This window comes from Scophthalmus maximus, chromosome 11, assembly GCF_022379125.1.
Source record: "Scophthalmus maximus strain ysfricsl-2021 chromosome 11, ASM2237912v1, whole genome shotgun sequence".
Taxonomy (NCBI): Eukaryota; Metazoa; Chordata; class Actinopteri; order Pleuronectiformes; family Scophthalmidae; genus Scophthalmus; species Scophthalmus maximus.
The window spans coordinates 6,664,643-6,691,823 of NC_061525.1; the positions used below are offsets into that span (position 1 = coordinate 6,664,643).

At 44.0% G+C, this 27,181-nt stretch overlaps 2 protein-coding genes across 6 annotated transcripts; one reads left to right on the forward strand and one right to left on the reverse strand.

Annotated features, from left to right (window-relative positions):
- The first annotated feature begins 504 nt into the window (after window positions 1–504).
- On the forward strand, window positions 505–25,252 carry bcl9l (bcl9 like). Of its 5 annotated transcripts, none has more exons than XM_047335806.1 (10): window positions 505–1,017; window positions 2,926–3,004; window positions 16,092–16,165; window positions 16,509–16,919; window positions 18,980–19,102; window positions 19,497–19,671; window positions 19,854–19,938; window positions 20,265–22,668; window positions 22,794–23,048; window positions 23,373–25,252. In XM_047335806.1, the coding sequence occupies exons 4-10, from the start codon at window positions 16,598–16,600 to the stop codon at window positions 24,563–24,565; spliced, it is 4,557 nt and encodes a 1,518-aa protein (XP_047191762.1). In that variant the 5' UTR covers window positions 505–1,017; window positions 2,926–3,004; window positions 16,092–16,165; window positions 16,509–16,597; the 3' UTR covers window positions 24,566–25,252. The 5 variants fall into 5 exon arrangements, with proteins under 5 accessions (XP_047191762.1, XP_035479890.1, XP_047191765.1 ...); XM_047335807.1 differs by lacking the exon at window positions 505–1,017 and adding an exon at window positions 1,974–2,024; XM_035623997.2 differs by lacking the exon at window positions 2,926–3,004.
- Window positions 25,253–25,388: 136 nt separating this feature from the next.
- LOC118299524 (C-X-C chemokine receptor type 5) lies at window positions 25,389–27,144 on the reverse strand. The gene is given in 8 exon segments (XM_035623340.2): window positions 25,389–25,601; window positions 25,603–25,733; window positions 25,736–25,782; window positions 25,784–25,974; window positions 25,976–26,020; window positions 26,023–26,101; window positions 26,103–26,263; window positions 26,265–27,144. Coding segments are annotated over 8 exon segments (825 nt in total). The 5' UTR covers window positions 26,298–27,144; the 3' UTR covers window positions 25,389–25,463.
- Between the last annotated feature and the right edge of the window lie 37 nt (window positions 27,145–27,181).

A 27,181-nucleotide genomic window follows, 5' to 3' on the forward strand; every position in this document is an offset into this window, starting at 1 on the left:
ATCGGACTCCCGTCTCAAGTCAAAAACACGGTCGGTTTATTCGCAAAAATGCCTTCATCCACTCGAGGTTTCACTGGAGGGGATGTTCCCGAGCCTTCTGCTACCCACACCACCAGAGGGAGTAATCATCTGAGAAGAGTGCAACAACTGGATACTCACTCTGACTTCACTTCATAATGGTTTCTTCCCAAGCTCAGTTTACAGTGTTCCATGGTTGACTTTGAATCTGAAGGGGCACAGCCCTCTGCCACAGGGTGGTGGCCTGTCAATCAGAAATGGGATCTGATCTGAGAGCTAGTGTGGGATGGGTAGAATCAGATAATCAGATTGAAAAATAATATGCAATATATAATATATAATATAATATATACACACACACACACAAGCACATAGATTAGGATATGTCTTATTTGATTGATCGATTCCTGTCAATTTTAAGAAAAAGACAGCGACAGTGCATGGCTATATTTCATGTCGGAGTGTCGACATCCCTGTCACTTGGAATATTATGAATGTTTATTGGGAAAATCTGGAGTGGTGGAGAAAATAAAAAATAAAATGAAGAATCCGTCGGACTGTCGGGCAGCACATCAGTCCGGGGACAGATCGGCGCGCTGACATACGGATGCCCGCGTGGCCACACTAATGATCGGCGGCGGCGGGGAGTGAGTGGACTCGCGGCGCAGCGCAGCGCAGCGCAACGTCCTGCCCCTCCGCGTCTCCAGCAGTGGGAGTCGTGAACCGCTGCAAGGTGACACGTCCTCCGATTTCAACCGAAACTTCAGCCCGAGGAGCCGCCGTGTGAGCCCTTCTCCCGTCAAACGGCACCAAGCCTCCCCCGCGGTCCTTACCAACCCTGGGGATCGGGACCGTCCTTGCGCAGTGGCACGGCGCTCGGAGCGAGCGAGCGAGCGAGCGGGCGAGCAAGCGGTGGCGGCGGCCACCACTCCGGGGAATGTGGACCGGCCGTCAGTCCTGACACCGGCCTCTTCTGATCAGAGGCGGCAGCCGAATGGGGTAGAGTACACGGCGCTTTCAAAACACTGTCACCGCCGAAGCCATGCTAGTTGCGCCCCCCCCCCACCCCCCAACCGCCCTCCCCCCCCCACGAGCTGTCATCCCTGCGTGTGGACTCGTCTAACTTTCGCTCCTTTTTTTTTGTTTGTTACCAAGTCTCCTGGTCGCTAAGCGAAAGCCAATAGAAGAAAAGTTCCCATCCCGTTAGCTAGCGTCGGTTCGCCTCGCAAGACGTGTGCTGCGGCGACGTCTAGCCTAGCGGGGACGCGGATTAGCATGCTACGTTAGCCCCGCGGACCCGACTGGCGCAGCAGGTCTCCGGGCCGGGGGTTCACGTCGGGGGCATGTGTCCTCAAATCCCCCCCTTACGACGGCGCGGTGCCCGGCTCGAACTTTGCGTTGCGACGGGAACAAATTCCACGCAGACGCGGTCAAGGAGCCGAGTGTAGCCGACCAGCTAGCTCGGGTGGCGGACTCAGACCAAACAACAGTGTTTGGGCTGATTTGTTTGGTGCTAAGCGGCTACACCGTGTGCGGGAGGCGACGGTACCTGTCACTTCGACACACGACCCGGCCGGTGGGCTGGTGTGGACCGACACGATGCTAACGCTGCTGCCGCCGCCCGACCACTGTGGGACGGTTTACTGTCACTGTGGCCAGCGTCGCCTTAATGTAAACAAACTATATATATATATATGTTTGTGGTTTTTTATATATATATATATATACACACACACACATAATATATATATATATATGTTTGTGTTTATATATATATGTATACACACATAATATGTTATATGTTATATATATATATATATATATATATATATATATATATATATATATATATATATATATATATATAATTTTTTATTATTATTATTATTATTTTTTTGTATTATTTTATTTTGATAGGTATTTCCTGTCCCACTGTGATCGTCACACACGGGACACTGGGAGCTGCAGTCAGTTTATAACAACAAAAATATGACGTTGGTTAAAAGGTTAGTTGTCAAATTGAATCAACGAATATCGTAGATGATGGGATTTAAAAAGCCGAAGCGTGTTAATGTAGAAAGTGGCAGCATGAGTGGCAGCAAAAAGTGGAGTGTAGGTTAAATGCTCTTTCTCACACACTCACACACACCCTCTTTTTACTGTGTGTGTGTGTGTGTGTGTGTGTGTGTGTGTGTGTGGTCCCTGTCCAGTGAGCTTATGGCAACCCATGACCCTGCTTGTTCAGCCTGTTGAATATGGTGTGATAATGCTGCTCTTGAAAGCTGTTAACAGGAAGAGATACTGCAGATTTTCCCTGTTGGTACACACACACGCGCACACACACACACAGACACATGTACAGAGAGGCTGTGTGTGTGCGTGTGTGTTTGTGTGTGCACAGGCACATGCTGTGTGTGTATCTATAATATCCTGGTGAGCTATATATAGCGCCTAACAGAGTTTGCAACTTGATCTGAATTGTCTTTGAGGGCTACAGTACACTGTGCTCAGCATTCCACTTGAAGAGAAATACCTCCCGTGTCTTTCTTTATTCTTTAAAGGACAACTCGCTGCATCCCTGTAGGCCTTTGTGTGCAAACCAGTTTTATTTTACAGATATTGTTTTTGTGTGTGTTTTGTCCCTCAGGGGTCCTTGTACATGAGCTTGTTGTGGATAATGACGGAAAACTTTGTGCAAAACCAAACAAATGTAATATGTCGGGACATAATATTAATTCGTTTTTTGGTCCTAAACAAATGACAGAATAGATTGATGACAAAGCTGCCTTCCTGCAATGAGATGGCCAATGCGTCATTGTATAATTGAACAGCAATGCGAAATGTATGTATTGACATATTCTAGGCGTGAACGAAAAGTCTATTTCCTGCCTGTTTTGTTCTGTCTAGAGCTGATCTGAAGGAATAAGCGCGTGGCAGCCACTGCGTGTCCACACAGACGGCTCCTGTGCATGCAGAGACAGATTTGGTGAGCTGCTGACAAAGTGTTTCTTATCTGGCTAGGTGATCTGAGAACTTTGGGGTGAGTTACAGGGAGCACTCCTAAGGTGAGCTATGAAAGAATAATGTGACACTGAGAACGTTTCCACATGACAGAATGCACTAAGACATTTAAGTACTGGACTAGTGATTAATGTAAGAACCCAGTCTAATGTAAAATGTTTGAACCAAGCCTTTTTTTTTTGTGACATTCTGGTTCACATTAATGTCACAGTGTCAGTTGTGGTTCTGTCTTCCTACGTGTTTGTCTTTTGCATATTCTTGCATATCGCTCCCCACACTGCTACTGGTCCTTTTTGATTGCATTAAAGGTTCCATATTGTAGAAAGTGAGTAAGTTTTTTTTAGTATAAAGCAGGCCTAGTTCTATATGAATACTGGGAACGTGTTAAAGTGCTCAGTCCATGGAGAAATGCTCACAGCCCTGTTTTCAGAAGCGGTGCCTTGAAATGAGCCTTTAGCACCACGATAACACCTCTATAACTCTGTGATGTTACAATGAAACAGTAGCCACCCTCAGCGGGACCCACCGTCCATCCTCCATGTGTTTACTTGAAATCTGCTTTTAATTCATTCTCCATGAAAGACTCTTATTATTGTCTCTCCAACGATCTATTAAGCTTTTTTATCTGTTTTAATGCTGTTCTTCTAGCGACTGTTGGATTACTTTTAAATTGCTGTTTTGAGTTTCATCAATCATGATATTTCCCGAGTTACACTTGAAAACCCGCAATTATTATTTCTGTGGTTGGGAACTGCAAACATGCGTACTCGGGGTAAAGGATGAGTTCCGGAAAAAGGATAAGCTGCTCGATGGCTTTGTCTCCATAGCTGCTGCCCAGGCAAAGCACATTTCCCGCCATACTTTCCGCATATAAGTCTCCATTGGTACACATTCCTTTTCCAGTGACAGAAAGGTAGACTGCTCATTCTCCTTCTTCCGGTCATCCAGTCGCTTCATTCCACTCTTAGTGTGGATTCGGATTGTCCTCCCTATCGTCTTTTCCTATTTACAATTCCTTGACCTCAATAAAAAAAGGTCATGAGGTCAAGGAAAGGTGTAAAGGAAGACACACACTATTCTGCGTCATTATGAGACGGCGGATGTTATTGACGTGCATCTGCCGGGGTGAAAATACAAATTTCCGAAGAGGGACTAAAAAAAACTCAGCATCTCCATCCAGCATTTTTCAGTGTGTATAACCACCGTGTGGCATAAGATGTAAATGCTTTATAGGCAACGGTAACTTACATGATGACGTGTGTTCCTGCTGGGTCACATTCATACTCTTCTTCTTCTTCTACTTGTGGGGCTTCTATTTCTCCTTTGCTTTCCCATAGGAAGCTCCAGTGTACCCTATGCTAAAGGAGATAGGAAAGGAAGCATTCAAGCACCTTTCCTACACATTTAGTGAATCTGAACAGCTCTCATCATGGCTGCCGATTAAATACTTTCGGGTTATTTCAAGATTTAGGAAACTTCCTAAGCAAATTTGACTATTTGACCGAACCCTTGAGTTGTTTTCAGCAGACCTTGTCCTGAACTTTTCCTGCCAGCCCCCTAGAAAAAATTTTGCGGACATTTTATGGAGTTCATGTCTGAAAACAGCTTTGCTGTCCCAGCTGCCCAATCACCTCCCAGATGTCCCTGATGGTTGAGGATTCTGTGGCCAGATGGTTACTCTGATGCTGCCAGACGAACCAGGGGTTTGCACCAGAACCAGGCCCCAGGCTCTTGTGCTTGGTTCCACACCAGATCCAGACAGAGCATTTTGGTCCGAGTTTGACTCTCTGTTTGGCTCATTTCAGCACTGACTGCATTTACCAGTGAATCTCACCAAGCTACAGTAGCCTGCAATAATCTGTTACTCTCTGTTGTGCTTCCTCTCTTAGAAAAACTGTCTGCCAATCAGAAGAGAGGCTCTGAGCCTCTAATCTGATAGGCTGACCAACCTGTTGTTGCTAGAGCCCCGGAGAGAAGAGTGAGAGAGATATTAGACCTTTAATAAATGTTGGCATACTCAGAGCAGTGTGTTCAGGCTCTTTAACTTTAGTTTGTTCGGTCAGGTTAGGGCACACACTCAGACCTTGTGTGCTCGGTCCTTTTCTGAACAAAATTGGGTTTTGTGTGGTCAACAGTCCCTTGTCCTTTTTAGGTGAAAGGTTGGGTTTTGTCCAAGTTTGTTGTTGGACCCCTGCTTAGTTTTCAATACCTTGCGTCTCATCACCCTATGGGAGCAGAGGATTGTTGGAGACTCACTAAAATGCATTTTTTTTAATTCATGAGTGCGTAAACTTGCTGGTGTGTGGATGCAGAACTTGGCTGATGCTTGTCTGATTTCTAATGCCGGCCATATCAATGCACACTAGTATTTTGTCTTTGTGAGAGTCTCATATTTAGCAGTGTGGCTTCAACAATGTATACCATTTAACAGTGTATACCATTGTTCTCTCTAAGATTCTGCATCCGGGTGCTACATCTTTCTCTCCTCTTTGGCTTTCTTCTCCGGTGTTTTTGTAATCATACCATTATTTACAGTGGGTTTGTAGTAATGCCTCAGTATTTTACCTAACGAATGGAAAGAACATAATTTAATGGTACAAACTATAGCCAGCAAAAGCCAAACAAGTGCAAACACTGATGATCTACAGGTAATTTCCCTCCAGTAATTACAAGTGTCCGTGTTTAATCCAGGTGAATTACCGTTTTGGCTTTCTTTCATCTCCTTTATCATCTCACCTTAAGTTTGGCTCATCTTGTCTCATCGCCTCAGCCTTGGACACTCACCTTTTTACTCCTTCTATACATTCACCACTTGTTTATCCATTTCTGAATGGCTTCTGCCGTCCGTTTTTCCATCTTGCATCTGTGCTGTCACGCCTGCCTCCTGTCTGTGCTAAGGCTGCAGTTTGATCTTCTTCCTTGCTCTAGTTGGCTTTCGTCCCAGAATGTGCTACAGAGGATGCCACCCTTGACCCTCTGTACAAAGTGAGCCCAGTGCTTCTCTGTCGCTGAGTGGATGCACGACCATGAACCATAGGTGCCTAAAGGCTCCTTGCCACTTCATTTCTAGCCTGTTGCAGAATTCTTATTCTTAAATTGCCCATATATCCTCCTTGCTTTCAGAGAAATTCCCCTAGGTATCTGTTGATCATTTTTCATGGCTTCAGTGAATCAGTTCATCTTTTAGCCGAGTATCTCTTTAAGGCACTCATTTCTGTACGCTTCATAATGCTTTCCCTTGGTGTAAAAGGGTAGTTGCATCTTGGGTGATCTCTTTTGTTTAGAGAGGCCAGCAACATCAGAAGACACCCGAAGATGCTTTGAGGTCTTCACACATGTCTCAGTTTTCCTTTTCCTTTCAGTGGCCTTGCCTCTGTGGCCGGCCCCTCTCCCTGCACATCGCCTACTGGTTAGCCTATATTTACGCAGCCCGGTGACATGTTTTGTTTCCACAGCAACCTGCCATAACCCGCCTGTTTTACAATTCATTTTTTGGGGCTTTCATCTGTGCACTGTCCCATAATGCACTGCAGTTTACCCCCAACAAGTACTATGAGCAGACTGAGAAGGCAGCTATGATCACAGAATTGAGTCTGTATTAACTTCTACCAAAAGTAATCACACCTTTTTTTTATTTACTTATTTTATTATTATTTTATTTTTTTAGCAATAGAACTTTGGACTCAGTCTCTCAGCTCACCTCACATCTCATGTGAGATGTCAGATGTTTGTTCAAATGGATGTTGACCTGAAGTAACCTCTGGCTGCGCTGGCAGACTAATGCATTCCCACAACACCAGGCTACAGAAAAACAAACTGGATGTTAGGCGAAAAGAGAAAGCAGGAAAAAAAATAATATTATGGCAAGGGCAATAAAGAGCAAGACATAGATATGGCTATAGAGTTGAATATGGTAATCCATGAACAGGGTTTCCCTGCCTGTTGTATTTCACAGGCCCACTGTGCTGAGTGCTCGGACCAAAAAATGCCAATCACGCGAGATTTTTGAACAAGTTCCAGTTGTGTCCCTTCCTTGCCTCCAGCCCCCGACGGTATGCAAATGTGGTCTTCTCCTCCAACACAGGACTTTGAAATCCCCTGCCTCTGTGTTTAGAGCCTTCACACTGGCTGCATTAGTACCAAATCACATCTCCAAGATCAGTAGTAGTTTCTCAGTTCTTAATCTGGAATCAGTTGCTCTATTATCAGACACGGATGGCTGCTGCTTTCCATTAAGTGACCTCTCAGTGGTCACAAGAGACCCGTGATTGAAATATTTTTCTTATACATTGGTTTTGATTCTAACCAAAGCAGGGAAAATCAGAGAGTCAATTCATCAAGGAGTCTAAAGGCTGTAATCTATCGGGTGCTGGCACCAATAATCACTCAATGTGATTCAGTCCTGCAGTGGTAGGGCCGGTGGTCGGAGTGAATATTGTACTAGAAATTTATTTGACTTAATGATTAATGTTAAGATTAGCTAGTTAAAGCTACCGTTCTCTGGCTTCTTTTTCTTATTCTCCTCTGCCTCGGGCCCTGAGCCACAGCGGCATATATACGTCGTCACTTCCTATATCCGTAGTTTTGTTGTCTGCAGAGGTGTGTGACTTTGTCTCCATGACAATGCAATGGCAGCGATAATTGGACACAGTTTCACATTATTGCTCCCAGTTGATATTTTTACTTGCGTAGAAGTTGGACGGGGCTTGATGGCTGATTCAACATCTTTAAACCTAGCAGTGCTCGATCGTCATCATGTTTGGTGAATTCTCTAAAGTTGCATGGCTTGCAAATCAATTCATCTCCAACAACAGTAGGATAGCTGACAGAACCATTCTGTGCTTGCTTACAATGTCAACCTCCGATGTTTTTTTCCTATCAAACATGCTTTTAATTAACCCCAAGAACACTTCACTATAGATTTCAAATAATAGGCGTTGTCTCTATATTCAGACAATTATGTTTCTGCATCATACTGTGTCATAGGACGTGAACCACAGGAGACAATAACAGTACTCTCCTTTTCTCAGTTTCAGTTGTGTCCGTCTGTAGCTTTTCTTCTGAGATATGTGTTGGCTGTATATGATGAAGGATTGCAGGTTCAGTGTTTGGTACATGTTTGTCTGCCCTATGGCTACAAATAGTAGTTTTGGAAATCACAATAGTAAGGTACAAAGCAGCTCAAACAGTGACCAAACACATTGTGTCAGCAAGATAGTTTAGAGAAATTACACAATCCATTGCCCCACCCCCTAATTTTATTACACCGTTATGACGATACATCCCATTCAAATAGTTGAAGCTCAATGTGATCATGTGGTAGCATGGTTATTTCTAAATTCATGAGAGTTAAAAGTTGTCCATGTCACATCTGATGAAAATTTGGCATGGCCCACTTTCGAGTTGAATAATTTACTGAGGAAGGCCCACAGGTAGATCCACCAGCAGAGACTCAGATAATATGCAGGAAGTCTTAATCCGTGGAAAGTGGTCAGTGGTGATAAGGGTGGCAATTTTGGGCTTGTTTGAAACCCGTGTGGATATGAAGGGAGTTATTACACTGGCCACATAACCCACATTACAGTGTAACAGAGGCAGGCGGGCAAAAGCCCATCGGAGGTGTGTTGTATTCTTCATCTTTAGCAGGTTGTGATGAACTAGAGTTGAAGAACTTCACAATCAAATAGAGGCTTGGTGTAAGTTTGTGGCATTTGGAATATCAATTGTCGTGGTTATAAAACCCCTTTGCATGTTATGTGGACAAATTCCCTGACTGCAAAATACCTTTTCACGGCAGCCATTTTGATATGAAATGGATAAACACAGTTGTTACTGAGGCTCTGCAGAATTTGATAATGTAATCGGAATCACCTGTAATTAACCACTATTTAATATGAAAAATGCCAGTTTAATATAATATTTACATAACATAACACCAACAAAATATGTTGGCAAACTAGGAAGTAAGCCGAATATCAGTAGGTAAGCACCAGACACACAAACGGGACGCTGGTACCAGATTTACTGCCTCTCTCTCCCACTTCTCACCCATCTCCCCTCCTCTCTTTTTTCCCCATGTGTCCTGTGCATGAGCTCAAATGCCCCCTTTGCTAATTGTCTGTAATAGTGTTATGTGGCTCAGTGCAAGCCACTGTGTTTGTTTCCCCAATTACAGAGCCACGCAGTATTGTGTAGTAACACCAGGTCACAAAGGACACACAGCCAGCGGACCCTGAGGAGATATTACCTGAATTTGACAGGAAGTGTGTCAAATTAGAACCACTTACTCCACCTTTTAAAGAGGACATCCTTTTCGACTGCAAAATCAGTGTTAGGGAAGGAGATGATGATGTAAAACTAAGCTTTCTTTAAGTCCTGAGTGGAATCGGGGAATTGTCACTTTAAAAACCCACTTGTTGTTTTTAGAGGTTATTTGTTGGGAAATTCAGTATCTCTGTGCAGCCGTTATGGATGATGTTGGCCAGACATTCAGATAAGTTTGGAGATACTATGGACTAATTGATGATAAGATTGAGTGGAAAATGTAGGTGGTGAGAGCATCTTTGCAATGAAGTGAAAATCTTTTGATTAAACATTATCGCTATATTATGGTGGATATTGTGTCTTGTTAGTCATTTGCGCACCTTACCTCACAGTTTAACATCCAGCAGCCTTCAGACAAATCAAGCAGCCTCTGGTTAATCTTCTATCTTTTGGTTAATTTCACATTTGCAGTTGCTGTGCCATTATTAATAAAAGCTGTAGAACTGGGCAGACCCTGTCAGGGCAAGTTTTAACTGTGATCAGTCCGTCACAGGGGATTCATTTTGTTAACGGTCATACATGTTGTGTTAGCCGTGGCCGTGTGCTAAGAACATTTAACTAATTTTCCTGCTCTAAGCCTATATTTCGACTGGCGCCATGTGCAAATGCAGTTTATTAACCAGCCGATGTTGAAAAAGTCTTGACTGTGCACCTCTGTGTAACTGCGCGCTCTCCTGCGTCATACACATTACTCATTCATCAATACTGTTAAACACTTTGCCCTCAGTGTTTAATGGTGTTGATCCACAGTGCAGCACTGTGGTATCTGGGTTTTGGACCTGCCTTTGGATTTTGTTCTCACTGTTGGCCCCGACTTCCCAGGGCTCTCTTGGTCTATTAATACTTGCCTGGCCTAAAAATACAGAGTGCTGTGTGACCCACTGGGACTAAATAGGAGCTCAAACTCTTACCGTAAACACACCCACACAAAGTTATAAATTCTGACTATTATTAAAGTTGCTCTACTGTTGTACTGAAGCCTGGAAATCAACATCCCTGTAATATCATCGGAAAGAAGAAAAAAAAAATAACAGAAGAGAATTTTCCACACTCATTGGCAAATACCTTTTGGCAGACTTGATGATGCATCAAACCCCAAGGCCTAAACTCAGAACAGTGAAGTTTGTTTATAGCCATTTGAAGGAATGTAAGGGTGTGTGTTAGTGTGTGTTGGCTTGCTTTGTGTGTGTATATGTACTTATTATCCCGACTTTATTGAGTCTATATTTAAAGAGCATGTGCTATGGATGTTAAAACTGATTGAATTATTTACCATCATTTGTAGGGAGCAGTGACTGGATGAATCTGGACATGGTCCAACCGTCTTATTGAATTTGTCTGCCAAACAACTTCCAAAAATGTCAAATGACAATGTAGAACATTTTATGCCATAATGCATTTGTTGATTGTATGATGGCTAACATTTGCATAAACATATGCCCATCTGCTTTAACAGGAGCAACTCCAGCTGCACATTGGATTAAAAGATTATTAAGAGTCTCACATACTTAGAAAGTCAGTAAGAAAAACAAGACCCAAGACCAAAATAATCTGAAAGAGTTGAAGTAGAAGTGGCAATTAAAGCCATTTATTTTCAGCTCATTATAACACAAATCTAACAAAGGTTCTCAAAATGTGGGGTGGGAGTTTGGTCTTGCCAAACAAAATTAAATCAATAAATCAAAACTTGGCCTAACTAATCTCTGCCTTATCTTAAAAATAAAAACGACACTAAAACCAATACAGAAGTGGCACCAACCAATAAGCTTTGTGTCAAACAAGTAAATTTGAGTACCCCAACGTAACTATCGCCCTACCTCCCATCGCAAATCTTTTGCCATTATTCTTAACAATACGAGTGCAGTAGTGCAGCACCAGCTCAGGCAGGTCAAGAGCAGAGTGATGAGAGTGATGCGGCTTGAAATCTGCTTTTACTCATGGCCCAGAGTGAGGAGGGGGAAGTAGGAGGAGACCTATGAGCGCTGAGCAGCCATGGCCGGACTGCACAGGTGGAAACCAATGAGTCCTTTGGCACCTGGAGAGAAACAGAGGGGGGGGTAAATACACAAAACAAGCACTTTGCCCCTGCCTGGCACCTAGCAGCCTGCAAAGAGGAAGCCCGGTAATGGATAACAACATGTTAATTTGTCCACCACACAGATATACTTTTCATGAACCACAACACACTGTTGAACAGATTTTGCAAATTGGTGAAAAAAAATGGGCTGCTGCTGCTGCTGTCGGTCAACAGAGAGCTGAGCAAGACAACAATAACTGGTGGTGGATATGCTAATATGACAAAACCATACCAACAGAGATTAAAAGAGCACGGAGCCGAGGACGCAGCGCTCCCATGCACGCTCTGTTGTCTCTTGACGGCGGGCGCGTTCCCACATCATAATGACCACAGCCAATCACAGTTTCCCTCTCGTGACACACAACATAGTTGGCTTTTGTACTAACGTTCCACAGTGGGTGTCCACACGTGGGTAATAAACCGACATACCGATCACATTCCAGGTTCACCAGCGGCCTCCGCCTCCTCTCTTCAGGCTCATTCTGACGTCAGGCAGGACCTGTGTGTGCATAAGCATGTTTTGATTGGCTTCTGCCACACGCAAAGCGAAGCAACAGAACCACAATGCAGTTCGTGAATTCTTGACGTCGCCCCATTCAAAGTGAATGAGCAGCGCTTCCGTTGAAGCCTCCAACGTGGTGGTTTGAGTCTGTGACTGAGACACAGACGACTATGGCTGCAATAAACCCTGAATAAGATTTGTTTGGTGTGCACGGCTCTGTGAAGGCACCAGCTTGTTTGATACTTGATCCTAGCGGACCTCCATTATTGCTATACTTAATGTCAGTCACTCCCTTTGTCTGTCTCCTTGTCACACTTTTCTTTCGATGCTACACGAGGTGTTCCTTTAGATGGATGTTTAGTTTTGCTGTCCCAGCTTTGGCTGAAGGGTGCAAATGTGCCACGGTGCAATAATACCAGCAAAAGTTCTCCTTTTCTTCAAAAAACTCCTGGCAAATCTCATTGGGTTACATTTCTCTGCATGACAACCAATTGTAATTCCTTCACACTAATTCGTACTAATCATTTCTTTCCAATTTCCCCCCGTGTCATGTTCTTTGTGCCAAAGATGAGGGGATTACTTAGTAAAGTTAGCCAAGTAGTTTGTCTGTGGCGGGCTCTTGATCTGATCTTAAACACAACAAGCTACACAGGGCGGCATTCCAGCAATAGTCAGATGATGCATCTCTGCAGTATGTATTTCCTTGGGCTTTTTCGCGTGCAAACCGGCACTACAGTGGACTGATAGACTCTGGTCTGTTCCCAAGTGGCTTCCCCCTCCGTGACGTCCCCCGTCGGTTTGTTAACTGCCATTAGTGAGTGTGGATGATGCCGTGGCCTTGATTAGTCAGTCTCTGTCAATAGGTGTGTGTATTTAGTCACAGGAGCCAGCGCCCTTTACATAACAAGCTGAACGGGTGTTTGTACATCTCCAGTCTGAGCATGCTCCGTGGCACAGTGATACTTAAAGGGACGGTGTGTATATTTAGAAGAACACATTCACAGAAATTGAATATGTTGTGCATAACTATGTGTTCATATATGTATAATCACTCGCAAGAAAGAACCCCTGTTTTTTCGTCAACTTTGAATGAGTCAAATATGGTAACATTAGGGGGACCCGACCTCCGTTTAAGTCGCCTTGTTTGCCACGTCGTGTTGTGCTGCGTTCCACTGCGACTCGGGAGGTCGGGGAAAAAAATCACCAACCCGACTTCCGGGGTACGCGCTCCGAGGTATAATGGAACGCAGCATTGAATCCGGTTACAGAAGTGATGAAGGTTGTAAAACAGGAAGGAAAAGGGTTTGAGAGGCCAGAAAGAGAGCTGCAACCTTGTCCACACGGACACAGAGTTAGACTGAAAGTAAATGTTCATACAGTCCCTGCTGTGGCAGACACCATTTGAATGAGGGAGGAGGGAAAGGGAGCACTTCTCTTCAGGGACATTAACTTTTGATTGTACAACCTTGATTCTATTGCAGATTAATGGCACAGCAGCCAGGTTGATTTAATTTAATTCATCATTCAAATGTCATCATAATTAGGTACTAATCATTTCCCAAGATTAGCTGTGAAATGTCTTGTCGCGTTTGCGTGTTGAGGTCAGGATGTAATGAATGCAGATGACATCAATTAAGTTTAGTTACGGCTCTCCAGCTCTGCCTTATTAATCAACACCTTTTTTTTTAACAAAAATGAAAACAGATGGCATCACATACAAGACAGACTTTGCTTGGATCTGTCTGTGCTGATGTTTAATGTACAGTATTATACCTATATAATACAATGGCTTGGATTATTTTAATCACAGTGGATGTAATTTGAATTTGACTTGTTGATTAATAGAAAAAGAAAAACCTTAAAGGAAATGTGAAAACAAAACATATTGATCTACATGAAAAACAAACAACACAGAGTACAAGCAGTTCTCACTCTTTACTCTGACACGCCTCAGTCATCACTGTTCCACCCAGGTATTTTAAGTGGCAGAGAATGGAGATGTGCGTAATCAAGGAGTCTTGAGATATTTTTGGAATAATAATCCTTAAGGTCATGATTTGTACCATCTGAAGTTAATTGTTTGTAAACCAGACCTTCCACGTCACAGGTCTAATCCAAAATGAACTCATTACCGGTTTATGGTTTTTAATTGTGTCCTCCTGTCTGCGAGGCCCTAAAGCACTTTTCTCCAGATGTTGTAACACAATCTGGGTCTTGAAATGTTTCCAAATAAAATTATGTTTAAAGCTTGTGAACAGCACTGTGCAAATATTCTGCAATTTCTTGGCTTGAAAGGGACAAACCAGTTTTCTTTTCTTTTTTTTCAGACCTGTGACCTTTAAACATTAATATGCCAACCAAAACATGGCTAGTCACAACAGCATCCCATCTAGCTAATTGGAAACAACATTCAAGTCTCAAAGATATGTATGTATATATTCATTAAGGGCAGATTGATCACTTTTCTAAACCTAAATTCCAATTTGAAAAAATCATCCCGTCACAAAATTGCTTGAGCTGTTCACTGTTCTTGAGTCACTGTAATATTCCTTGTAGCTGTTTACTTAAATGTAGGCTCTGGACACGTGCAAAGCAGTGGGGATAATGGCAGTGCAAGGCCTATAACTCCTTGTTTACAAAATGTGAGACAACCTTTACTAGACCCTTCGATGCAGCACAGTTTCTTTTACAGTCCAAACTGCGCTGCACCTGACTTCTCCAGGCCTTCCCCTTGCCACTTTGTTGATCACATCAAATACAGCATAAGTGATTGGGGGGGTCTTCTTGCTATCCACTAGACTGGCATTCACTTTGGAATGACCTATCTTTTTCTTAACTATCCACTCAAAGGTCAGTGTCCAACCACACCATTAATCCGCCTCCTCTTTGTGTTACACAAAGCCAGTGAGTCACACTTTGTTAACAGGACTGATGTTTGACTGTCCCCGTCTGAGTTAATGAGTGATGAGGCCCTCAGCCGGCGAACAAGGCGCCTTTCTGTTCTGACTTGCGCCAGTGTTAGTTAATGACTAATTGTGGCACTGTGTTTACCATAACCTGTCAAGGTGAGTGAGTGCTACAGATGGTTCTGTAAGAGCCCGCCAGCTGACCTGACTGACTGTGCCGTGTGCAGAGGTGGTGTTGTGTCATAAGCCAAAAATGGAACACAGTGGAAATATTTACACGAGATCTGCTGGTTCACATCAGCCAAACTTTCTGGGCTAGATGTCTTCGAACAGGCTGTGATGACTGTTTTGACCAAGTATTGTTCGCCAGCAACAGGTGTGGGAGAGTCGTGTTGAGACCTGCACACACTGAAGAACTGTTTAACGAGCTCTGCACAAGCAGCTTTTTGGGGGATAGGAAGCGAGAACACTTTGCAACAAATTTGTCAACAAGGAGACGAAGCACACCCCAGTGGCAAAGGTTAAAATCAGAAGCTTCGGGTTATGGACACAGGCAGGTTGTGTCAAGAGGGCATCAGCTTGCTGCTATGGACATTCGTGTCCTTCATTCTCATTGCAGAGCTTGAATCCTGCTCAGCTGATATCTTTTTTTTTTCTCCCTTTACCAGTAAAGCTGGAAGCAGTTAGCTGCGGACTGCGGTGAAGGCCTCGTCTGTGCTTTCGGGTCACACTAAAATAGTTGTTTTTTTCGTTTTTTGAAAGGTTATTCTAATGAACTCTTCTACAAAAACTCAAATCTGTATTAAGCAGCTAATGAGTTTTGTCCCGTTTGTGCCTGAACTCAAAGTGTGCAACAGAGAGTGCGTCTCTGAGCGAGGGCGGGAGGGAGCGACAGGTATTGCTACAGACAGTGTTGTGGAATGTGTGGTGTTTTTGTGGTCTGTAAAGTGTTTGGTCGGGGGAGGGACCTGAAACACTGCTGAGCTACTTCTGAGTTGCAAGTCACTCCCTCGGCTTGAACTCAGTCTTTGCTCTCTGTCCCTTAAAGGGACAGTTACCCCGCAGTGTCTCTCTGGCCTCGCATTCCTGTCAATCTTTTGGCTTCGTCTCTCTCCGTCCTGTCTTTGCTCATGAAGTTTATATTGACCCCCGGGCCGAAGGCACACATGCTGACAGATAGCACTGACTGTAAAGGTTGCTATCTGCCCGCCACTGATGACAGTACTCTCTTGTTGTCCTACAGGTCCATGCGTGGTAAGTGAGGTGTCCTGGATTGCGTCATGGCAGTGTGTCAGCTGAACATCTGGGTGAGATGAGGTGAGTGCACATGCCGAAGAGTTTGCTTTGAAGCCCTAACCTGGCACTGGAACCAGTGTGTTTCCAATCAGCCACTTTGTGCAGAGTCAGGATTTAAGCTTTATTTTTCATGAAAGAAAAACAAGTAAAATTTATTGAGTAAAAAATATATTTACAAAATCTGTCCACTAACAATGTTATGAGTAATTATTTTACATTTCCAACTGCTTGTGCAGTGGTCAGATTTGTGTTACTCCCAGTCAGATCGGGCCTTGTAGAGAACTAATCCCAATGTGTCTTTCGATGTAAGGCCCAATACAATTCTGAAGATACTGATGTTCATTATTTTTCTTTTCTCCACCAGTGTTAACTGTGAGCAATGTGAGCTCCACTGACAAACGGGCACAGCTATTCCCCACACCGGACCCTCCGCCTTAATCACCAGCTAATCAAATGCTCCAAGACAGTAAACTGGCCAATCATGGCAAGCAGGTCACCAGCGATGGCCGATCCCAAATACCTGGCGTGAACCAGCAGGCTCAGCAGCAGGGAGCTGCTGGCCACCTGGGTTCAAAGGGCGTCATTGCCGGGAGCCATGGAGTCAAAACCAACCAGATTTCCCCGGGCAACCCTGGGCTCAAGGCTGTCAGCCAATCCGTGAGCAGCGTCGGAGGGATGCTGAAGACCAAAACCAAGCGGGAGCGGAGCGTCTCCATTGACTCTGGTGAATCAAGGAATGCCATTCCTCCACCCCTCGAGACAGATGCCAAAGGAGGTAAAGTATGCGTGCATAGAACAAACTGTCAGGGTCTGGGATGTGTAGACACTGTGTTTCTGTTCTAAGTATGCAGAAGTTCACTTCCTCTATGCTCCTATCAGCCAAATCTTTACCCCGAAAATAACAGATTACGTGAATTCACCGCCTCCACAGCAGGAAGTGAATATAAGGACTGAGAGGACACAAGCTTGTTTTCTCTCTCTCGCTGCCCTGACCTTTCAGCGAGGCATCAGAAGTTCCCCGTGGCTTTTGATAATTTGTTAGTTTGTGCCTTGTGCGCGCTGCAGTGAAGCTTTTCGGATGGCTCTCTTTGGTGCTCAGAGGGAGAGACGGGTCTTGAGGCTGTGAAAACTTAGGTAGCCCAGAGAGATTGTTAATAAAGTAAGGGATAATGCGTGGGTGGAAAGTCACTATGACAAAAAGTGTCGTTTTCAGAGTGTCTCTGTAAATATTTGTGTTTATGTGGTTCATCCGTTTCATTTGCATTTGTTTCCTGCTGCTTATTTAGATACATGTTCACCTGACGGTTAAACTGCAAATGACACTATTGTGTTTTCGTAAAAACTCATCTGGACTCCCTGTATATGACTTTAACCTCCTTTTTAAACGCACACATTTACAAAAGTACACACACGGTTGAAACACAGAGGTGTGGTACCAACACACACACCTTCCCAGAGTTGAAAAACAACAACTACCACCCTGATACCAAACAGGGAAACCTGTAGAGGTCCTGACAAATAGTTTGATCGGGTTTGCAAACATGGTTGCTAACCAATAACTAGTGGTAACAAAAACACATTCACTGAAAACAAGAGGTGGGCTCTTTCACACTGCCGCTCTGTGTGGAGGCAGCAGTCCTCCCTCTGTCCTCTTCTCTGTATTGTCGCTGCAAACTTCCTTCCTTCCTCACTGTACATTCACAGTCATTTAAGTCTTAAGTCTTTGACTTATTTGAAAGTAGTTTTCTGCCACAAAGAATAAAGACCTGACAGATCTTCAATGATTTGTCTATAGAGCATCACTATGAGTGACACAAATCGGGGACACTGGAGTTTAAACCCACTGTCAGAAGCTGTTTCTGTCCTCTTAAAGGCAGAATACCTTGTGGAAATGTTCAGGCTGCAGCATATTTCTTGCAGCTGTTTGCACCCACTGCACACACAACAGTTTGTACGTCCATAATATCATTACTCAGGGTTCCCACAGGGTCCCTGACATCTTTGAAAGTTTGTGAATTATAAAAAAAATGCAATTTTCTTCTGATATATTTATTGAAATTAGCCTAAGTAGAAACGCTACATTCTACTGTCAGCATGTGTGGCCTGTTGTCTCTCGCTCTTCGCTCTTCAACTTAGATAGAGAGACATTCACACATTCAAACCTCTCTCTTTTTAAATATTGTTCATAATGTTAATTGTCAATATAATAATTTGTCCTTAAATTGTTAGGGGATAGATTCTTGAATTTGATGATAAGGAAGGGTGGGAACCCTGATTATTGCGCAATGTGAGAGGGCTCAGCACACGATTAGAGAAAAAAGAAAACCACCACAAAGATGCGTGGAACTGCAAATGATCATGTATTTCATTTTTACCTGTTTTACCTGATGAGGTTTGAAATTGTAGCTAATATAAGAAAATAAGATTTATAGTTCAGTTTGTGTAGCATCAAGTTTTTTTTTAAACAAATATTTCCCTTTTTGCACCGAACAGCTCATAATGTTTTTTAAAAACTGGCTCAATGAGACATACTGTATCTCTGGTTAACATAATTCATTTTATGACATGTCTATGGTGCATTTTATTAACATGCTTTGTTGATGCTGGGAAGCTGGGCTGTAAAAAATTGCAGCAGGAAAGGCCATTTGCATTAGTATAGATAGTAGTACATTAGCTTCTTACTCTGGAAAATACAGTGGTGGGTCTACACCATTAGTGGTAAAAAAAAAAAAAAAAAACAACAATACTGGGCTAACCCCTTTTAAAGGGACAGTACTGTGACTGTTGTTATACAAGTGTTGATGTGTGTGTGTGTGTGTGTGTATTATTCTCTAGAGGGTGTTATGCGCAGTAAGCGGCGCTGTGTTCTGGAGAAGAAACAGCCATACAGTGGAGATGAATGGTGCTCTGGACCCGACACAGAGGAAGATGAAGACAAGCCACACACTACGACCCACCGTGAGTCGATCTGCCTCCACAGGAGAGGAAACACGGTGCCATTTGCTGTTATCTGAATGTACCATGTCCTCACTAACAATAGTGGCATTGTGGCCACAGCTGTGAGGGCAGGATGAATTACATGTAGAAATCCCCCTGCCATGTCTCAGTTTTATTTGCTCTGAAAGCAACAGGTTAAAGCCGTAAATTATCCACTGCTGTTTTCAGATCCTGCACATACACTGGAAGAAACAGGATGTCAGCCTCAAATGTCATACTCTACCTTCACACTGAGTTGAATTTACATGTGTTTTAGCTCCATCTAGTGTTTACATGTAGCCAGAAGGATGTACAAATGTGATGATTATGAACCAGGAGAAAAATGAAACCAGTGTGCTGCTGATTTCTTTCGCAGGGGAGCGTGGGCTTGCAGGTCCTATCCAGGGGCTCTCTGAACGCCTGTCAGCAGGGTCCATGTCTGAAGCTAGGGGTCCTCTAATGGGCTGTGGAGTGGGACCAGGGAGAAAGGCGGAACCACCTCAGTCTTCTCAGCAAGTGGTGTATGTTTTCACGACCAGCCTAGCCAACAGGTGAGAACTGCTTTCAAACCTGAAATGCAGTTGATTGTTTGCATCAGAAATACAGTATAGATTACTAGATCCTTAAAAAAAAACTTGATTTTGTAGATTTACATTAGATTATCTACCTGAACATTGAAATATGCAACTTCAGTGATGATTTAGCTTCTATTGTTCCTCTATATGTTTGACAGTGCTGCGGAAGCAGTAATGAAAGGACAGACCGATTCCATTCTTCTGTTTCACCAGCAAAATGTTCCACGCACCAAGTTGGAGCAGGTCAGACACCTACAGCTTAGTGGCAAATTAAACAAAACGTCAAGTTTGTGTTAATATTGTTTTTACTAGACAGGAGGAAAGTGGAATGCACTATTTAGGTTGTGTGTGTGTGTGTGTGTGTGTGTGTGTGTGTGTGTGTGTGTGTGTGTGTGTGTGTGTGTGTGTGTGTGTGTGTGTGTGTGTGTGTGTGTGTGTGTGTGTGTGTGGTAAATTGATAGATTATAATATCATATAATATAATACATACTAAAAATTATAATGTAATTCTAAGAGTACTAGTACCATTTCAATAGCTAAACTGGTTTCTTTTTCTTCGATTTGTCTAGGGACACCCATCAGGGAAGCTTCCTAACATATCTGAGAAGGTAAACTCCAACAGCTCCCCACCCACAGGCACCCCAAAATCCCAAAGCGGAACTCCGCGGCCAGCATCTGCAGGAGTTGGAGGCCCATTGCATCCTGCAGGGACACCGACATCAGCAGGACACTCTGATAGTGAATCCCCTCACACCAGATCAGGCGGTGCCTCCAGCAATAATAGCATTATGACCCAGAGGTCAGAAGGAGGGAACACAGCAACACCTGCAGGCACAGGCCCAGGAAGTGGAGATGGTGAGAGTGCAGGGGGTATGCCTATTCCTGTTGCTCCTGTTTCTCCTTCAGAGAGCTCCTCCATCCTATCTGCACACTTACAGAGTGATATAGGCCAGAGGAGTTGCCCAGGGAACTCCGATTGTCTTTCTAAAGAGCAGCTCGAACATAGGGAGCGCTCTTTGCAGACGCTGAGAGACATTGAGAGACTGTTTCTTCGCAGTGGGGCAAATGCAGGCCCTGGAGACACAGGGGGCACCAACAACAATGCTACTAATAACTCTTCCAACATAAATAATAACAACAATACTGACAGGAGTGCTATTCTTGAGGACAGTGACAATGGTACTATTAACTCTGGAAATTGCAACAGCAGTAGTATGCTATCATCAGCCTTGGCTCCGATGGGAGGGATGAAGAAATATGAAGAACCCAATCAGTCCATCATTCCTCATACACAGTCCCTTGGTGAACCTTCCCTTGACAGCCCTCAAATGGACTCTCACCATAACCTACCACAACACCCCCATCACCAGCTGTCTTCACCTGGGATGGATATGGGTCTCATACTTGGACCAGATGGCCTGACCCCAGAGCAAATGGCGTGGAGGAAACTTCAAGAAGAGTACTACCAAGAGAAGAGACGACAGCAGGAAATGCAACCTCCCACGCATCCACAGCACTTGAGAATGGTGACTGAGATGGGTGTACATGGCGGACCCATGATGATGAGAGGACCCCCTCCTCCCTACCATAGCAAGCCTGGAGACCAGCAGTGGGATCCGGGCAATATGATGGGAGGAGGAATGGGTGGAAATGCACGAATGATAGACATGCACCAAGCGGGACCACGTGGCCCGAGGTTCCTGGGACAGATGCAGAGAGGGCCACCTGGGGGAGGGGGATTTCCTGGTAGTCCAGGGGGAGGTTTATCAATGGAGGGACGAGGACCCCAAAGGCCGACCAGGCCAGGGATGTTTTGGCTAGATGACATAGGTGGTGGGGGTCCTTTTCATGGCTGCTATCCCGGCGGACCTCCTCAGCACTTACAGGGTGACCCAGATCATCTATTAACACGAGAGGAAATGTTTCGCATCATGGAAAAACGGCAAATGCAGGAGCTTTCCAGGTTTGAACTTGACAGATTAGCCAAACAGCAGCAACAGGACAACCTGGGCTCAAGAATGATGGATAATAATGGGGGCCCAGACTTTTCCAATTTGGGTATGGTCCGAGGCCCACCCTCAAACCGAGGTGATCCTATGGACTTTCCTGGCTCACGGGAGATTATGTGCTCTCCTGGAATGGGTCCTCAAATGAGAGACTTAGTGGATTCTCCTCACGGGAGCAACCTCACAATGAACATGAACTCACAGATGAATGTTCAGCAACAACAGCAGATGATGCTTTCTCAGAAACTCAGAGGAGGTCCTGCAGGAGGTGTGCCTTTAAGTGAGATGTTTAGTCCTGGAGAGATTGCACGAATCAGGGCTTCACACAATGGAAGAGGGGGACATAAAGGTATGATCCCAGGGCCTGATGGCCCCTTCCAGTTTCACAATCAAAGTCCCTTTTCTGGAGGACAGGTGGAAGGGCCCTATCTTCAACAACCTGGCCCTGGAATGTTTGGGTCGGACCAGCAAGGTCCTAATCAAATGGGAGGTACATCGCGGCTTAGTCATATGCCAATGACTGGAGGCCTCAGGGGAGCAGACCTTGGTCCTAGGCACCCTTCTGACCTATCAATCAATGTTAACCCCCTGACCTCTTCTTCAGTGCCTCCTCCTCATCAGCTCAAATCACCGTCCCTCAACCAAGCGCCGTCACCTCTTCTTCCCTCCCCCTCTGCTCCAGGACTGAAGTCTCCCTCACAGATCTCCTCTGCAGGGCATCATCCCACTCTTCCCCCTGCATCTGGTGCTGGGACCCCATCCTCTTCTTCCATGAAGTCTCCCCAGGTAATGGGGTCTTCCAACCTTGGTTTGCACTCTCCATCTGCCTCTCCTGGACGACTGAAGTCTCCAGCCATGGCTGTGGGTTCTCCAGGGTGGACGTCTCCTAAAGCAGCTCTTCCAAGTCCGGGTGGTCCTACCAGTGGGAAAGTAGTGGGCAACGGAGGAAGTAGCTCCACTGAGACAGGTACACTCAGAATTCAATCCAAAACACACGTGAGAGATCCCAGCACTGATATCGCCGATGTCTTATCATAATTAATGCTGTTCCTCATAATGCTGTGACACTAATCATCTTTATGTTATTTGCAGGCCAATCCCTCCCCCCCAGGAGTTCCAACTCTACCCCCATTAGCCAGCCAAGCTCTATGAATTCTAGTATGCCATTTACTTCCTCTCCTGATGCCCCTACATCTCAAAATCCTTTATCCCTTATCATGTCTCAAATGTCCAAGTATGCTATGCCCAGTTCTACTCCTCTCTACCATGATGCAATTAAAACAATTGCCACTTCAGATGATGAGATGCTGCCCGATCGACCTCTTCTATCTGGTGTTAGCATTGGAGGTATGAAAACAAGGACACATTGTGTAACAGTATGCTTAGAAGAAGCATCATAATTTCCCTGGTTAAGTGTGTCATTTGCTAGTATTTGTAGATGCCATCAGAGAAAGATTGACTGGCTGAATGAATGATGTGTTGATTCTTGTTTTATTGTTTTCTTCTTAACAAATTCCTTCTTAACCCTGTTATTGTTTTAGTGCTTTTTAAAAATATGAACAGGCATTCAGTTAACATTTCATAAGTGGGTTGAGAAAGGGGCAGTCTAATTTATCATTTTAATGTGATGTTACTGTGATATTTCACATGCTCACCTTGTTTTATCATCAGGAAACATGGGGAACCTCCAGACCTCCCAGATACTTGTCTCCCAAGGCTCCATTGGCCCACACAGTGATCCACAAAGCCCCATTGGTATTGTAAACCAAGGTCAGCAGCACCTATCCCATGACGCCTCAGGACCTGTTCTTTCTTCACCAAACCAAATGGGCATGCCTGCCATGAATTCTGCCATGATGGGGGGAGGGGCACCTGATGGAATGGGGCCCTGCAATGTTTCACCCATATCTCAGAACCAGATGTCAGGTTTTTCTCGCATGCAGCCACCCTCTCATGGGCCCATGCACTCACCTATTGGAGGAATGTCACAGAATTTCTCCCAGTCGAATGAGGATAGCCTGCCACCACAGCAGTTACACCTGCTTAGCAAAGGTCATACTCACCAACGCGCCTCTCACCCCTCAGACTCATTTGCCTCTCTGCCCATGGGGGAAGGCCCAGATCTAAGTGAAGTCATACGACCCTCTCATACGGGGATCCCTGAATTTGACCTTTCCCGCATCATTCCTTCTGATAAGCCCAGTAGCACTCTTCAGTATTTCCCAAAGCGTGAGCAACATCAGCATCCACATCAGGGGCCACCATCCCAGCAACCTACTCCACAGCAACTTCTCAAACAGCTGTCTTCTTCTGGCCCTCCACACAGCAGCGGTCCTTCATCCAACCCCCACTTAGCAAACCTACAGAATATGATGGCTGAACAGCAGCTGCCACTTCACCCTTCACATGTTGGGATACGCCACAGCATGGGTATTCATCAAGGGGGCTCTAGGGGTATGGTCTCTGGTGGGGGCATGGGCCCCATGTGCCCCCCTGGACATATGATGGGAAGGACAGGCATCAGTCCCCAGCAGCAATTTCAGCAACAGCAAGCCATGATGGCCAACAGCCTCCTCCACCATCCATCCAATCCATATCCTGGCATGATTTCCTCCCAGCAGCATCCACACAATCTGATGGCACAGCAAAACATTATGATGATGCAGGCTAAGCAGCGAGGCATGTCAATTCCAGGGGATCCCTTTGGCTCCCAGGGTCCTCTAATGTCCCATCAGGGTCCCATGATGGCCCCTCCCCATCCACAGTCAGGTGTGATCGGGCCCCAGTCTCTCAGACAGCGGGGAATGACTCTAGACAGTCCTATTGGCTATGGCCCTGGAGGCATGGCCAATATGCCATTCTGATCCAAATTTACAAACGCTGTAAAAGAAAAAGAAAAGTCTCCACTAGGTTACATTTCCCATTTTATCCAATTTTTTTCATTAATGCTATTCTTGCGGCTGTTTGAAAAGTGGAATGTAAAAAAAAAATGTATCTGTGATAGTTTTCAAATTAAAACTGATAAAAGAATTTGAATATTTAAAAGCACTGTCACATGGTTTAGTAACAAATCTGAAGCCATTTTCTAAAATACTGTAACATATGTATATTTAAAAGATGTGTGTATTTGTTGTGGGAACAGCGTGGCAGTCAGGAGAGGAGTGCCTCAAATTTATATTTGTTTTAATATCATTGATTTATTTTCTCCAACTACCAAACTGTTGTGCAAAGGAGCTATATATATGTATATATGTGTGTGTGTGTGTTTGTGTGTATTTATATAAATATATATATACACACACGCAGACAAACTTATAATATATACTTGCTGTATATAAGATGCAATTTGTGATTGTTTGCAGTTGTTCTGTATAGCTGTGTTTTAATTGAAGTCCAAAAAAAGAATAATACTGATCTATAATGTGGTTTTAGTTTTGTTTATTGTGTTGTCAATTACTGTCGTTTGATAACTGACAATGGGACACAGCTGTTGTATTATATATGAAATCTTTATTAAAATCAATTAGCAGTTGCTAAAATACAAGCAAAAACGGATTCAGCCAACAAAAGCTTCTTTTTTTTGGGCTTGACTGGGTAAATAAAACATCTGTAAAATGCAATCAAAGTAGCAATGAGTACTATATCGTCAGAACATCTGGTAAGACTTTCATATTATTCATCATTGCAATTGAAACACTGTAGAACAGAACATAAGCAGGGTAGTTACGGCTGATATTGTGTTAGTTTATTAGATTCATTTGATTAGAATCTCGTGCTGATGGTTGTTGCTCCATCAGAAATGGATGGTTGATTGTGACCCTGAGTTTTGATGAAAGGCAGACAAATCGGGCTGCAGCTGATTTCGCACAGCAATTGATTTAACTGCGAGAAGCTGCAACCCCCCAAAAAAGGCACACAGGAAGGGGCAACAGTGGGAGTAACACGGACCATTCTTCACATAAAGGGGTGTTTGCAGTGGGATATAAGGTTGACCGCTTTCTTATTTGATAACCTTTAGGCCTATCAGAGTTTAATAAATAATGTGATATTATATGTGAGCCAACAGCTACAAACAAAAGCAAGTTTTCTGACTGTTGCACAAAGTAACTACCACTGCTGTATAGCAGTAGTTCATGTAAGTCAGAGAAAGGAAAAAGGAAACGTGATTTAATACTCCGACAGTCAAAACCCAGTTGTTTTCATAGATAGCATGATGATCATAAAAACAGGAGACTCTGTCTCTGCTTTCCTCTCTCACAGTAGGAAAATGCACCATTTGGAACTGATAAACCCAGACAGACCTTCCATAGTAAAATGCATGTTACAGTATATGCACTGCCCTTATGTGACGTTTTCACATACTAGGATTAAATTTAGCGATAGCCAAATACTGATCAAACACTGCAAGCTAGATTAAGAGTTTACATCAGACCCATCAGCTTGCAGACAAACGTGCCAAACAACCAACCAGTGACATAGTCAACCACGTTGAAAGAGATTGTTAAATGCAGCATGAGGTCAGCAAGGGCAAGGTGAAGTAGGTCAATGTCAGTATTGTGCATGGAGGCGCCAATGTCTCAGGAGGCCTGTTATCATTGAGTTATTCTCTACCACAGCCAGCAGAAAAGAAGCTGTGAAGCACAGGCTGGAGGGTTGGCACTCGGCAGGTCCTGCTTATCTGCTTCACAGGTGAGGACTGGTAGGCCTGAGATGTTCATATAAGAGTTATCTGTGTGGCAATTTCAGTCTCTCCAATGTCTGCCAGCTTTGAAATATAAAGAGGGAGGGATGAATGTTAGTTTTTAATTACATCATCACCATTAGAGCATCACTTTGTGTGCTGCGGGATAACACACAATTGTACATTTGATTGATTTGGGCTAAATTCTAAGGTGTCTATTTGATAATGAAATGAAAAATTAATATAATTTGAGTTGCTTCGAATCACCACCTTCAAATCATATCTGAATACAACATCCAGCCATGTGCTGGCAATAACAATTCTGCACTGTTGGTATTTTTGTTTGATTGCCTCAAACCTCATCCATCATCAATCAGCTTTGTCCCCGCATGGCATCAGTTCTGTGAGACACTCATCAAGAAAAGAGCATGGAGGTAAACCTTGGCTATAGGTAGGCTATTAAGCCTATTAATCATTTTAACTTGTTGGGAGACACTTGAGTTGCTCTGTTGAAGTGAAGTGGGCTAATAAAGTAGTAGTGCAAGAGGAAACGTAGTAAGAAGTACAATAAGAATACAAGCACAATCCAAAATGAATAAGATAAAACAATAGAATATTGTATACAATAACCATATACATATGGACGTATTCTACACACGTGCAATATTTCAGAGATAGTGATACAGAACGATGATGTACTAGTGCATTATGTCCCTTAACGCCACCGAAGTGCCCTTGAGCAAGGCACTCAACCCCCCATCTGCTCCAGCAGAGCTGCTCCATGGCCCGCACGTCGGAC

Bases quoted from the DNA above. Each gene is read 5' to 3' on its own strand.
- bcl9l (XM_047335806.1), top strand. From the start codon at position 16,598: ATGCTCCAAGACAGTAAACTGGCCAATCATGGCAAGCAGGTCACCAGC. The intron at 19,103-19,496 runs GTGAGTCGATCT...TTTCTTTCGCAG, and splicing joins GCCACACACTACGACCCACC to GGGAGCGTGGGCTTGCAGGT. The intron at 23,049-23,372 runs GTATGAAAACAA...TTTTATCATCAG, and splicing joins ATCTGGTGTTAGCATTGGAG to GAAACATGGGGAACCTCCAG.